Source organism: Mustela erminea, chromosome 6, assembly GCF_009829155.1.
Source record: "Mustela erminea isolate mMusErm1 chromosome 6, mMusErm1.Pri, whole genome shotgun sequence".
Lineage (NCBI taxonomy): Eukaryota > Metazoa > Chordata > Mammalia > Carnivora > Mustelidae > Mustela > Mustela erminea.
The window spans coordinates 98896165-98910369 of NC_045619.1; the positions used below are offsets into that span (position 1 = coordinate 98896165).

Consider the following 14205-nt stretch of genomic DNA (forward strand, 5'->3'; position numbering starts at 1 on the left):
CTTTGGCTGCTCATGTTATATTACATTTGCTGTGAACAAGCACCTCAGCTGGTCATGATTCTTTTTCTGGTGGAGGGACCCAACCCTTCATTCCTGAGTTTTCTGGACTACCAGTAGACCTGCCTGGACTGGGCAGTTGTCATTTTTCATTGACCTTCGTCCCAGGGCTTAGTGGTTCTAAGGAATCTCTCGTACTGCAGACATGCCTTCCATTTCCTCCACGGTGGATTAACAGTCTCATCTTTCTGCATAGTCAGGATCATTAAACACCTTACCTCTCATCTTTATGTGTTTATTCAAAGGCATGAGGAGCCCAAGGTAGCTGAGTAGCCATCTTAAGTTCCACTTTAATGGAACCCACAGTATGTCTCCTGGTGGTAGCATTCTTCCCTTTGAATGAGGGTGTCTAGATCTGCAGGGCATGAGGTCACAGAAACAAGGAGCAAAGATTTGCTAGTGACGTCACTAGGGTAATACAGGTGTCCCTCCACTTCTAGCCCTAGCTTCCTGGACCTGTGAATCCTGACTATGGGAGAAAGAGCATCACATACGAACACATTGATTCAGAGCATACCCAGCCTCCTAAAGAACGTTGCCCCAGGACAAATTTTGCCTGCAAGTGATTGCCACCCAGCCAGCTCTGTAACTGAGTCTTCAAAAGGCCATTCTGTTGTTCTACCAAGCCAGTTGCTTCGGACGGTGGAAAGCATGGAATGACCATGAATTCTACCGTCATGGGTTCATTACTGCCCTTCACCTGCTATGAAACACATTCCTTGACCAGGGGCAACACGGTGTGGGACACCATGCCAATGGGTAAAGCATTCCATTAAGTCCAAAGATAGTAGATTTAGCAAAGGCACTGTTTGCAGGGAAGGAAACTACGTATCCAGAGCAGGTGTCTATTACTGACATGGAACTGAGATTTGTGTGTTCTGGTGAGGCTCAGGGGTCCACGGTGTCCGCTGGACCCCAGCTCCTGGCCACCTTTCAGATTCCTCAATACATGTGTTACTATCTGAAAGAAAAGGACACCTCACCTTTCTGTTTTCATTCCTTCTTTTACTTCTTTCTTCCTACCTGGCCTGGTTCCACAAATCATCAGCCTTGGGATTTCTGTGCTTTCAGTCTATAAATCACAAGCACCCCTTCCCTCCTCCATGGTGGGGGCTAGCCAGAACGTCACTGTACCCTCAATTTTGCATGGGAAGAGTGGAAGTCCATGAAGAGTCAAAGATTTACTCACAGACACTGCAGGACAGTCAGGAACTCTGCATTAGAGCTACTTAACAGATACTGTTTTCTTCCCTGGTCCATCACTGCCTCACTAAGATTACATGTATGTCACATGTGGGCAGAAGGCTCTTATAACCCATTTGTAGCAGCCACCACTGCGTCCTGGGAGTGGGTAGCCAGGAGCTGAGGTGGGGTGCTATCCCCGGCGAGGGAGGCAGGGAGCCCAAGGGAAGCAGTGCTAAGCGTTCTCACTGCCCTTGATCTTCCCTGTCACTACCCTGGGCCGTGGTAGGACTCTGTGGCCACATCATGTGGTCTCCAGGGCTTTCCCAGTGGGACCAGTTGAGAAGCCAGGATCCCAGAAGACAGATCCCCAGCGGTCCCGTAAACTGTTGGCCACACAGAGGGGGGCAGGTAAGCCCAGTGATGGGACAGGCAGAGACCGCACAGAAGCAGCAGAACATGTCAGTGACTCCTCTGGACTAAAGTGAACCTTCAAGAAACAGGCACTGAATGGAAAACACCACCCTTGTATTAGGACACCCTTGTATCAGGACACCCAGCAAACGTAGGTCACTTTCAATGCATAGTGTTCTCAAAAACACAAACTTGAAAGGCTTCGAGGCACAAGAATGGAACGAGAAAATTACATCTTTTAATATTTCCACAATATTTGAAATGGGTTTGTAGATTGAAAATAAGTCGTCAAAGTATTTTTATAGTTGTATATTTATCTGTAGGTTTTCTTATTATTCATGTTACTTTTTTGTTAACACAGCGCGAAGCTGAACACATGAATGCTTGCATCCAGCTTTCTCCCCTTTCCAATGTTAACCTGATTTACCCTGAAAATCTATGAGTATGATCAGTTTCACGGGTGAATTAAAGTATAGTAATTATCAACCACTAAAATTTCAGTAGATTTTTATTAACAATAGATAAGCTAATCTGGGGAAAAGTCTATCTTTTCAATACTGTTTCCATCCATTAATATGTATGGAACATTTTATGAGTGAGAAATTTTCTAAAAATCATGTTTTAGAAAGTTTTTAATAGTATTATGACAATAAAGGTGCACAAAAACACAGACCAGTGAAACAAAACAGAAATCCCAAAGTCAAACCCTAATCTGTATCCTGTCATCTTTACATACTCAATGCTAATATGTATCTGACCTGTCCCTTACACTTTGTATTTCGTTTCACGGCTTGTTTGCATTATCTGTCCATTGGTACTGCTCTCCCACTGCTGCAGTGCTAACCACACAATGCTGCTATCTTTTGGCCACTGTCACCCCGATATGCTTCTATCAGCCTTTGGCGTCAAAACAGGAAAAGGAAAACGGATACATCTCTTCCAGGATATTTAAAGATGTATTTAGATTTCCTCAAGAAACAGTGAAAAACTTTAAAAACAAGATATGAAACCCTTATTCTGAATCCCCATTCAACTGACGGACTCAGATTCCAGTTTCATTGGCTGAATGCAAACACAGTAGGATAATCTCGACTCTGTTAATAGGATGAAGGAAAACCACATGTTCAACTCATCAACTGATGCAGAAAAAGCACCTTAACGAATCCAAACCTGTCATGGTATAAACACACAACACATTAGGACGAGGGGGAACTTCCTCAACCCGATAAAGGGCACTTATGGAAAACACGCAGCTAATATCATAGTCAGTGAACGTAGCCTGAAAAGCTTCCCCCTCTCGCCATTCCTAGTCAACACTGTGTGGGAGGCTCCAGCCGGGACATTCAGGCAAGAGAAATAAAATAAAAGACATCCAAAATGGAAAGGAAAAGGTAACACTATCTCTACTCATAGATTACAGGAGCTTACATACAGAATATTCCATGATACAAGATCGAAACATAAAATCCAGGGGTGCCTGGCTGGCTCAGTTGGCAAATCCAACTGTTGTGAGTTTGAGACCCATGCTGGGTATAGTGAATACATTAAAAATAAAAAATACAGAGGAGGAGTCAAGATGGCGGAGAAGTAGCAGGCTGAGACTGCTTCAGCTAGCAGGAGATCAGCTAGATAGCTTATCTAAAGATTGCAAACACCTGAAAATCCATCGGCAGATCGAAGAGAAGAAGAACAGCAATTCTGGAAACAGAAAAACAACCACTTTCTGAAAGGTAGGACCGGCGGAGAAGTGAATCCAAAGCGACGGGAAGATAGACCCCGGGGGGAGGGGCCGGCTCCCGGCAAGCGGCGGAGCAACGGTGCACAAAATCAGGACTTTTAAAAGTCTGTTCCGCTGAGGGACATCGCTCCAGAGGCTAAACCGGGGCGAAGCCCACGCGGGTTCAGCGTGGCCTCAGGTCCCGCAGGGTCACAGAAGGATCGGGGGTGTCTGAGTGTCGCAGAGCTTGCGGGTATTGGAACGGGAAAGTCGGCTACAGAGACAGAGCCGACAGTAAGCTCACAGCTCGGTGTTACCTTGAACCGGTCGCAGGCTCGGTGAGCTCGGAGCGCGGCCGGAGGTCAGGCAGACGGGAGTAACTGGGCGCTGTTCTCTGAGGGCGCACTGAGGAGTGCGGCCCTGGGCTCTCGGCTCCTCCGGGCCGGAGACCAGAAGGCCGCCATTTGTATTCCCGTCCTCCGGAACTCTACGGAAAGCTCTCAGGGAACAAAAGCTCCTGAAAGCAAACCCGAGCGGATTACTCACCCCGGCCCCGGGTAAGGGCGGTGTAATTCCGCCTGGGGCAAAGACACTTGAGAATCACTACAACAGGCCCCTCCCCCCAGAAGATCAACAAGAAATCCAGCCGAGACCAAGTTCACCTACCAAGGAGTGCGGTTTCAATACCAAGGAGAGCAGCAGAATTCCAGAGGAGGAGAAAGCCAAGCACGGAACTCATGGCTTTTTCCCTGTGATTTTTTTTTAGTCTTGCAGTTAATTAAATTTTTTTCTTTTTCATTTTTTGTTTTTTTTTTTTTCTCGCCTTCGGGTAAAATTTTTTTTTTTTTTGACTGTTACCTTTTTCTTTTTTAACGATTTTTTACTAGGTTATCTAATATATATGTTTTTTCTTTTTACATTTTTCTTAGGTGTTTTCCTTTTTTTTTTTAATTCTTTTCTTTTCTTTTTTCTTTTTTTTTTTTCTTTTGTCTTTTTTTTTCTTTCTTCCTTTTTGAACCTCTTTTTATCCCCTTTCTCCCCCCTCACGATTTTGGATCTCTTCTAATTTGGTTAAAGCATTTTTTCCTTGGGTTGTTGCCACCCTTTTAGTATTTTACTTGCCCCTTCATATACTCTTATCTGGACAAAATGACAAGACGGAAAAATTCAACACAAAAAAAAGAACAAGAGGCAGTACCGAAGGCTAGGGACCTAATCAATACAGACATTGGTAATATGTCAGATCTAGAGTTCAGAATGACAATTCTCAAGGTTCTAGCCGGGCTCGAAAAAGGCATGGAAGATATTAGAGAAACCCTCTCGAGAGATATAAAAGCCCTTTCTGGAGAAATAAAAGAACTAAAATCTAACCAAGTTGAAATAAAAAAAGCTATTAATGAAGTGCAATCAAAAATGGAGGCTCTCACTGCTAGGATAAATGAGGCAGAAGAAAGAATTAGTGATATAGAAGACCAAATGACAGAGAATAAAGAAGCTGAGCAAAAGAGGGACAAACAGCTACTGGACCACGAGGGGAGAATTCGAGAGATAAGTGACACCATAAGACGAAACAACATTAGAATAACTGGGATTCCAGAAGAAGAAGAAAGAGAGAGGGGAGCAGAAGGTATACTGGAGAGAATTATTGGGGAGAATTTCCCCAATATGGCAAAGGGAACGAGCATCAAAATTCAGGAGGTTCAGAGAACGCCCCTCAAAATCAATAAGAATAGGCCCACACCCCGTCACCTAATAGTAAAATTTACAAGTCTCAGTGACAAAGAGAAAATCCTGAAAGCAGCCCGGGAAAAGAAGTCTGTAACATACAATGGTAAAAATATTAGATTGGCAGCTGACTTATCCACAGAGACCTGGCAGGCCAGAAAGAGCTGGCATGATATTTTCAGAGCACTAAACGAGAAAAACATGCAGCCAAGAATACTATATCCAGCTAGGCTATCATTGAAAATAGAAGGAGAGATTAAAAGCTTCCAGGACAAACAAAAGCTGAAAGAGTTTGCAAATACCAAACCAGCTCTACAGGAAATATTGAAAGGGGTCCTCTAAGCAAAGAGAGAGCCTACAAGTGGTAGTTCAGAAAGGAACAGAGACCATATACAGTAACAGTCACCTTACAGGCAATACAATGGCACTAAATTCATATCTCTCAATAGTTACCCTGAATGTTAATGGGCTAAATGCCCCTGTCAAAAGACACAGGGTATCAGAATGGATAAAAAAACAAAACCCATCTATATGTTGCCTCCAAGAAACTCATTTTAAGCCCGAAGACACCTCCAGATTTAAAGTGAGGGGGTGGAAAAGAATTTACCATGCTAATGGACATCAGAAGAAAGCAGGAGTGGCAATCCTTATATCAGATCAATTAGATTTTAAGCCAAAGACTATAATAAGAGATGAGGAAGGACACTATATTATACTCAAAGGGTCTGTCCAACAAGAAGATTTAACAATTTTAAATATCTATGCCCCCAACGTGGGAGCAGCCAACTATATAAACCAATTAATAAGAAAATCAAAGAAACACATCAACAATAATACAGTAATAGTAGGGGACTTTAACACTCCCCTCACTGAAATGGACAGATCATCCAAGCAAAAGATCAGCAAGGAAATAAAGGCCTTAAACGACACACTGGACCAGATGGACATCACAGATATATTCAGAATATTTCATCCCAAAGCAACAGAATACACATTCTTCTCTAGTGCACATGGAACATTCTCCAGAATAGATCACATCCTCGGTCCTAAATCAGGACTCAACCGGTATCAAAAGATTGGGATCATTCCCTGCATATTTTCAGACCACAATGCTCTAAAGCTAGAACTCAACCACAAAAGGAAGTTTGGAAAGAACCCAAATACATGGAGACTAAACAGCATCCTTCTAAAGAATGAATGGGTCAACCGGGAAATTAAAGAAGAATTGAAAAAAATCATGGAAACAAATGATAATGAAAATACAACGGTTCAAAATCTGTGGGACACAACAAAGGCAGTCCTGAGAGGAAAATATGTAGCGGTACAAGCCTTTCTCAAGAAACAAGAAAGGTCTCAGGTACACAACCTAACCCTACACCTAAAGGAGCTGGAGAAAGAACAAGAAAGAAACCCTAAGCCCAGCAGAAGAGAAATCATAAAGATCAGAGCAGAAATCAATGAAATAGAAACCAAAAAAACAATAGAACAAATCAACGAAACTAGGAGCTGGTTCTTTGAAAGAATTAATAAAATTGATAAACCCCTGGCCCGACTTATCAAAAAGAAAAGAGAAAGGACCCAAATAAATAAAATCATGAATGAAAGAGGAGAGATCACAACTAACACCAAAGAAATACAAACTATTATAAGAACATACTATGAGCAACTCTACGCCAATAAATTTGACAATCTGGAAGAAATGGATGCATTCCTAGAAACATATAAACTACCACAACTGAACCAGGAAGAAATAGAAAGCCTGAACAGACCCATAACCAGTAAGGAGATTGAAACAGTCATTAAAAATCTCCAAACAAACAAAAGCCCAGGGCCAGACGGCTTCCCGGGGGAATTCTACCAAACATTTAAAGAAGAACTAATTCCTATTCTCCTGAAACTGTTCCAAAAAATAGAAATGGAAGGAAAACTTCCAAACTCATTTTATGAGGCCAGCATCACCTTGATCCCAAAACCAGACAAGGATCCCACCAAAAAAGAGAGCTATAGACCGATATCCTTGATGAACACAGATGTGAAAATACTCAACAAAATACTAGCCAATAGGATTCAACAGTACATTAAAAAGATTATTCACCACGACCAAGTGGGATTTATTCCAGGGCTGCAAGGTTGGTTCAACATCCGCAAATCAGTCAATGTGATACAACACATCAATAAAAGAAAGAACAAGAACCATATGATACTCTCAATAGATGCTGAAAAAGCATTTGACAAAATACAGCATCCCTTCCTGATCAAAACTCTTCAAAGTGTAGGGATAGAGGGCACATACCTCAATATCATCAAAGCCATCTATGAAAAACCCACCGCAAATATCATTCTCAATGGAGAAAAACTGAAAGCTTTTCCGCTAAGGTCAGGAACACGGCAGGGATGTCCATTATCACCACTGCTATTCAACATAGTACTAGAGGTCCTAGCCTCAGCAATCAGACAACAAAAGGAAATTAAAGGCATCCAAATCGGCAAAGAAGAAGTCAAATTATCACTCTTCGCAGATGATATGATACTATATGTGGAAAACCCAAAAGACTCCACTCCAAAACTGCTAGAACTTATACAGGAATTCAGTAAAGTGTCAGGATATAAAATCAATGCACAGAAATCAGTTGCATTTCTCTACACCAACAGCAAGACAGAAGAAAGAGAAATTAAGGAGTCAATCCCATTTACAATTGCACCCAAAACCATAAGATACCTAGGAATAAACCTAACCAAAGAGGCACAGAATCTATACTCAGAAAACTATGAAGTACTCATGAAAGAAATTGAGGAAGACACAAAGAAATGGAAAAATGTTCCATGCTCCTGGATTGGAAGAATAAATATTGTGAAAATGTCTATGCTACCTAAAGCAATCTACACATTTAATGCAATTCCTATCAAAGTACCATCCATCTTTTTCAAAGAAATGGAACAAATAATGCTAAAATTTATATGGAACCAGAAAAGACCTCGAATAGCCAAAGGGATATTGAAAAAGAAAGCCAACGTTGGTGGCATCACAATTCCGGACTTCAAGCTCTATTACAAAGCTGTCGTCATCAAGACAGCATGGTACTGGCACAAAAACAGACACATAGATCAATGGAACAGAATAGAGAGCCCAGAAATAGACCCTCAACTCTATGGTCAACTAATCTTCGACAAAGCAGGAAAGAATGTCCAATGGCAAAAAGACAGCCTCTTCAATAAATGGTGTTGGGAAAATTGGACAGCCACATGCAGAAAAATGAAATTGGACCATTTCCTTACACCACACACAAAAATAGACTCAAAATGGATGAAGGACCTCAATGTGCGAAAGGAATCCATCAAAATCCTTGAGGAGAACACAGGCAGCAACCTCTTTGACCTCTGCCGCAGCAACATCTTCCTAGGAACAACGCCAAAGGCAAGGGAAGCAAGGGCAAAAATGAACTATTGGGATTTCATCAAGATCAAAAGCTTTTGCACAGCAAAGGAAACAGTTAACAAAATCAAAAGACAACTGACAGAATGGGAGAAGATATTTGCAAATGACATATCAGATAAAGGACTAGTGTCCAGAATCTATAAAGAACTTAGCAAACTCAACACCCAAAGAACAAATAATCCAATCAAGAAATGGGCAGAGGACATGAATAGACATTTCTGCAAAGAAGACATCCAGATGGCCAACAGACACATGAAAAAGTGCTCCATATCACTCGGCATCAGGGAAATACAAATCAAAACCACAATGAGATATCACCTCACACCAGTCAGAATGGCTAAAATCAACAAGTCAGGAAATGACAGATGCTGGCGAGGATGCGGAGAAAGGGGAACCCTCCTACACTGTTGGTGGGAATGCAAGCTGGTGCAGCCACTCTGGAAAACAGCATGGAGGTTCCTCAAAATGTTGAAAATAGAACTGCCCTATGACCCAGCAATTGCACTATTGGGTATTTACCCTAAGGATACAAACGTAGTGATCCAAAGGGGCACATGCACCCGAATGTTTATAGCAGCAATGTCCACAATAGCCAAACTATGGAAAGAACCTAGATGTCCATCAACAGATGAATGGATCAAGAAGATGTGGTATATATACACAATGGGATACTATGCAGCCATCAAAAGAAATGAAATCTTGCCATTTGCGACAACATGGATGGAACTAGAGCGAATCATGCTTAGCGAAATAAGTCAAGCAGAGAAAGACAACTATCATATGATCTCCCTGATATGAGGAAGTGGTGATGCAACATGGGGGCTTAAGTGGGTAGGAGAAGAATAAATGAAACAAGATGGGATTGGGAGGGAGACAAACCATAAGTGACTTTTAATCTCACAAAACAAACTGAGGGTTGCTGGGGGGAGGGGGTTTGGGAGAAGGGGATGGGATTATGGACATTGGGGAGGGTATGTGCTTTGGTGAGTGCTGTGAAGTGTGTAAACCTGGTGATTCACAGACCTGTACCCCTGGGGATAGAGTATTATGCCTCCATCAGAAAGGATGAATACCCAACTTTTGTAGCAACATGGACGGGACTGGAAGAGATTATGCTGAGTGAAATAAGTCAAGCAGAGAGAGTCAATTATCATATGGTTTCACTTATTTGTGGAGCATAACAAATAGCATGGAGGACATGGGGACTTAGAGTGGAGAAGGGAGTTGGGGGAAATTGGAAGGGGAGGTGAACCATGAGAGACTATGGACTCTGAAAAACAATCTGAGGGTTTTGAAGGGACGGGGGGTGGGAGGTTGGGTACCAGGTGGTGGGTATTATAGAGGGCACGGATTGCATGGAGCACGGGGTGTGGTGCAAAAATAATGAATACTGTTATGCTGGAAATAAAAAAAAATAAAAATAAAAAATAAAAAATACATTAAAAATTAAAAAAAAACAATAAAATAAAAAACCTTATGAAATCAGTTGTATTTCTATAAACTAGCAGTTAACAATCCCTAAAACAAGTCAATTTATAACAGCATCAAAAAGAATAAAATACTTAGGAATAAATTTAACCAAAGAGATATCAGACCTGATAGTGAAAAAAACAAAACACTACTGAAAGAAACTAAAGATGTAAATAAATGAAAATATTTCTGTGTTCATGGATTCAAGGACTTAATATCATTAAGATGGAAATACCTCCTAAAGCAATCTACAGATTTAATACAATCCTGATTCAGTACAATCCCTATCCAAATTTCAATGGCACTTTCTTTTTTTTACAGAACTGGAAAAGCTGATCCTAAACTTCAAAAGTAATCTTCAGGGACTGCAAATAACCAAAAACAATCTCAAAGTTGAAGAACTCACATGCCTTGATTTCAAAATTTACTATAATGCAAAGGAACTGAGATGCTGTGATACTGGCAAAAGGCTAGACATACAGACAACGGAACATACAGGAGAGTCCTGAAAGCTAGAGAGCTCGTCTCTCTAGGGCCAAAAGACCAGGACCACCCAATGGAAGACAACAGTTCCTTCAGCAGATGGTCCAGGGACAACTGGAAACCACATGCAGAAGAACGAAACTGGACACACACAAAAATTAAGTCCCAATGGATCAGATGGGGCGCCTGTGGTGCTCAGTCGGTTACACGTCTGCCTTTGGCTCAGGTCATGATCCCAGGGTTCTGGGATCAAGCCCTGCATTGGGCTCCCTGCTTGTGGGAAGTCGGCTTCTGCCTCTCCCTCTGGGCTCTCTTTCTCTTTGTCTCAAATAAATAAATAAAATCTATAAAAACAAAAACAAACAAAAAACCAAGATGGATCAGGGCCCTACAACAAAGCTAGAACTACAAAACTCTCAGAAGAAAACACAGGGGTATATCTTCATACTCTGGATTTGACAACAAATTTCTCAGCTAGGAGACCAGAAGCACAAGCAACAAAAAACCAGACAAACTGGCCTTCATCAAAATTAAAGACTTCAGCGCATCAAAGGACACAAATCAAAGAAATGACAAGACAACCTATAGAACTGTGGGGAAAATACTTGCAAGTCATGTATCTGGTAAGGGTCTAGTACCCAGAAAATAGAAAGAACTCTTATAACTTCACAATAAAAAGACAAACAACCCAATTTGAAAATGGGCGAAGACTTCTGAAGTCTCTTCCCCAAATACACAAATAGCCAACAAAAACAAGAAAAGAGGCTCAACATCATCGGTCTTCCGGGAAATGCAAATCAAAACCATGTGTTTACACCTACCGGTGTGGCAACATCGAAAACAACAACTGAGTGTCGGTGAGGCTGTGGGGAAACCGGCACCCTGCCCCGCTGCTGGCGGGGCAGGGGGTGTAAAATGGTGCAGTCACTGGGGAAAACTGTCTGGCAGGTGCTCAGTAAGTTAAGCATAGAATTACCATTTGATCCAGCAACCATATGGACAAGAATACCCACAAAGGACTGAAAACAGAGATTCAAACAAGTGCTTGTACACAAGCTCACGGCTGCCCTCCCAGCAGTCAGAGAGCAGCAGCGATCCACCCCCATCAGCACAGGAGCCATGCAGCACGTCTACACAATGGACTGCGACTCGGCGCTACGAGGGAACGAAGGAGTGGCACATGCTGCAAACCAGAGGAACTACGGAACCAGGGAAGTGGAGGAAGCCAGACACAAAAGGTCATAGATGGTATGATCCTGTTTATCAGAAATCTCCAGAATGGGTGAATCCATAGAGACAGAAAGCGGACTGGTGGTTGCTAGGGGTTACGGGCAGGGGGAAATGGGGAGTGACTACTTAGTGGCAGGGGCCTACTGGGAGAAAACTAGACAGCTGATGGTCAGGTAACACGTTGCCTATGCCAAACGCCAGAACTGTACTTTCTAAAACAGCTAATTTTATCTTGTCTGAGCTTCACCTCAGTGAATGAGAAATCTCAGCAGTAATGCTTTCTAAAAAAAGAGTATATTGCTTTTCCTGTTAAGGAGCTATTTTGAGGCACCTGGGTGGCTTGGTTGGTTAAGCATCTGCCTTCAGCTCAGGTCATGATCTTGGGGTCCTTGAACTGAGCCCCACATTGGGCTCCCTGCTTCACCCTCCCCCTCTGACCCTCCCCACAGCTTGTGCTTTCTTTTGTTCACAAATAAAGTAAATAAAAGTCTTTAAACAAAAAAACTGTATGCTTATAAGTCAATTACATCTCAATACAGTAGATATTAAAAAGCTGAGTCTTGATTATTGCTTAAAGACCAGGGTGGGCACATAATGCTCATCTGCTTCCTGGGTATGTTAGAGCCTGTTATGCAAGCAGGGCAGGCATTAGACATGAGAAGTGCACATAAACAAACCACCCCCGTCCGAGTACTGCAATGCTCAGTGAGCATGGTGGCTTACCGGTTGTGGGAGAGGACAGAGAGCCCCAGTTTTCATACACAGCTCTTCCATGACAATGAAACGTCGGGTGACCCGAGCCTTGCGAGGATTCTTTAAAAGGAAGAAAAAAAGACATTTTAAATCTCAGTAACTCCAAATGCAAAATCTGTTAGATGCTTCTTAGCACTCCACCTGACAAAATCTATTCATCTGAATAAACCAATAGACAGTCTGGGTGAGTTTCAAGTTCAAGGTTTTATACCCTGTTATTTTCAGACAACAGTGCTGTCTTTTCTCATGTTTTCCAGTTCATTCAATCCATGAGGTGATTGCACACATGCACGCACACACGCAATTTAGTGCTCTGAGAATGCTGAAGCACAAATAAAACTCCCCAAACCCAGAATGACTGAGATAGCCCAAGGAAAATTTCTGGGGAGATGGGCACATTTTAAGTCACAATGGGGCCATGATACCTGGATTATCCACTGGTCAAAATGTATGGCCAGGATTTGTTCACTTCAACATCTACCAGGTTTGCCTAAAACAGAGCTACAATGATGATGGCAATCATCACAGATGGGGCGGGAGTTTGACAGAGGCTCTGATGACACAAGAAGGGCAGAATGTTGATGAAAGGTTGGGAGAAGGGCACGAGGCTTTTTATACTACTGTATTTCCTTTGAATATGCCCAAGATTTTCCATAATAAAAAGTTGAACAGACAAACCCTGTTCTCCTTCATCTACCAAATAGCAGATGAAATCCTTCCTAACCACCAGTTCAAATAAAACTCAACCATGACCTCATCCAGGCACGTCTGAGGCTGTGGCGGAGGGCTACTTCAGACAACACAGAACCTTCCTGCACCCCACTGATGGCAGGTCACTTATAATAAGCCACCCACCCTGGGGAATTTGTAGGTGCTTCAGGCGTGCAAGGTTGAAAAAATACTGAGATCCTTGGGTAGAACTGGGAACATCTTCCTGTGCAAAGGTTTCTTGCCTCTAAGCTTCTAACAAGGGATATGCCAGAACCCATGGCTGTAATACTCAGAGCATGCGGAATACACACCCCTGAGTTGGCTCAACCACATTCACTCCACTCTTGACTCAGACCCGAACGCCATGAGTTTGCTGGGAGTCACGGGGGAGGACACGGGGGACCTTTCAAAAACGAAGTATTTTTATTACGACTTAAAAAATACTCAATGTAGGAATCTTGGGAAATGAGAAAGTGCACAAAATTTTTAACAGATCAGGTAGCTACAAGACCCACTGGTAGTGACTGTCCTTATAAACTCTGTTCAAATCAGAATTTTACTGCCATAGTGTTAGAACCTGAGTTTAAAAAAATTATTTTAATTAATAATTACTGAAAACATGATTTTGATGGAGATACACTACTCTGCTGTGGATACATCATATAGTAACTATTTCACCAGTGCTGGGTGTAGGTGGTTTCCCTTCTCTTGCTTTTACACATCACACTGTGACCATTTCTGAATCTCTAAACCACGTCTGATACTCTTCTGAAGACAGCACCCCAGATACAGGTATAAACACTAGTGCGTTCTGGCGTTATTTCTGTAAACTGGGGAGTATACTCCCGCTCCCCAACATGCACGCTACCCTCCTCTTCTAGAAAGCTGCCCGCGTTATCTTCCCCCAAAGCTGCCGTAAGTAATTATGGCGACGATGAGGCAATTATAGTCAGACCTGCCTCTCCAACAAGGAGTGTGTTTAATAAGCAGGAATGCCCTCATTTCATATCCAAAAGTGATCCGCAGG

General features: G+C 42.4%; 1 protein-coding gene across 1 annotated transcript in view; it reads right to left on the reverse strand.

Annotated features, from left to right (window-relative positions):
• Window positions 1-14205, reverse strand: part of LOC116593606 — a 56125-nt gene that overhangs the window by 11815 nt on the left and 30105 nt on the right. The window contains 1 exon segment of the mRNA XM_032347884.1: window positions 12438-12527. Within this exon segment, the coding sequence (XP_032203775.1) occupies window positions 12438-12527 (90 nt within the window).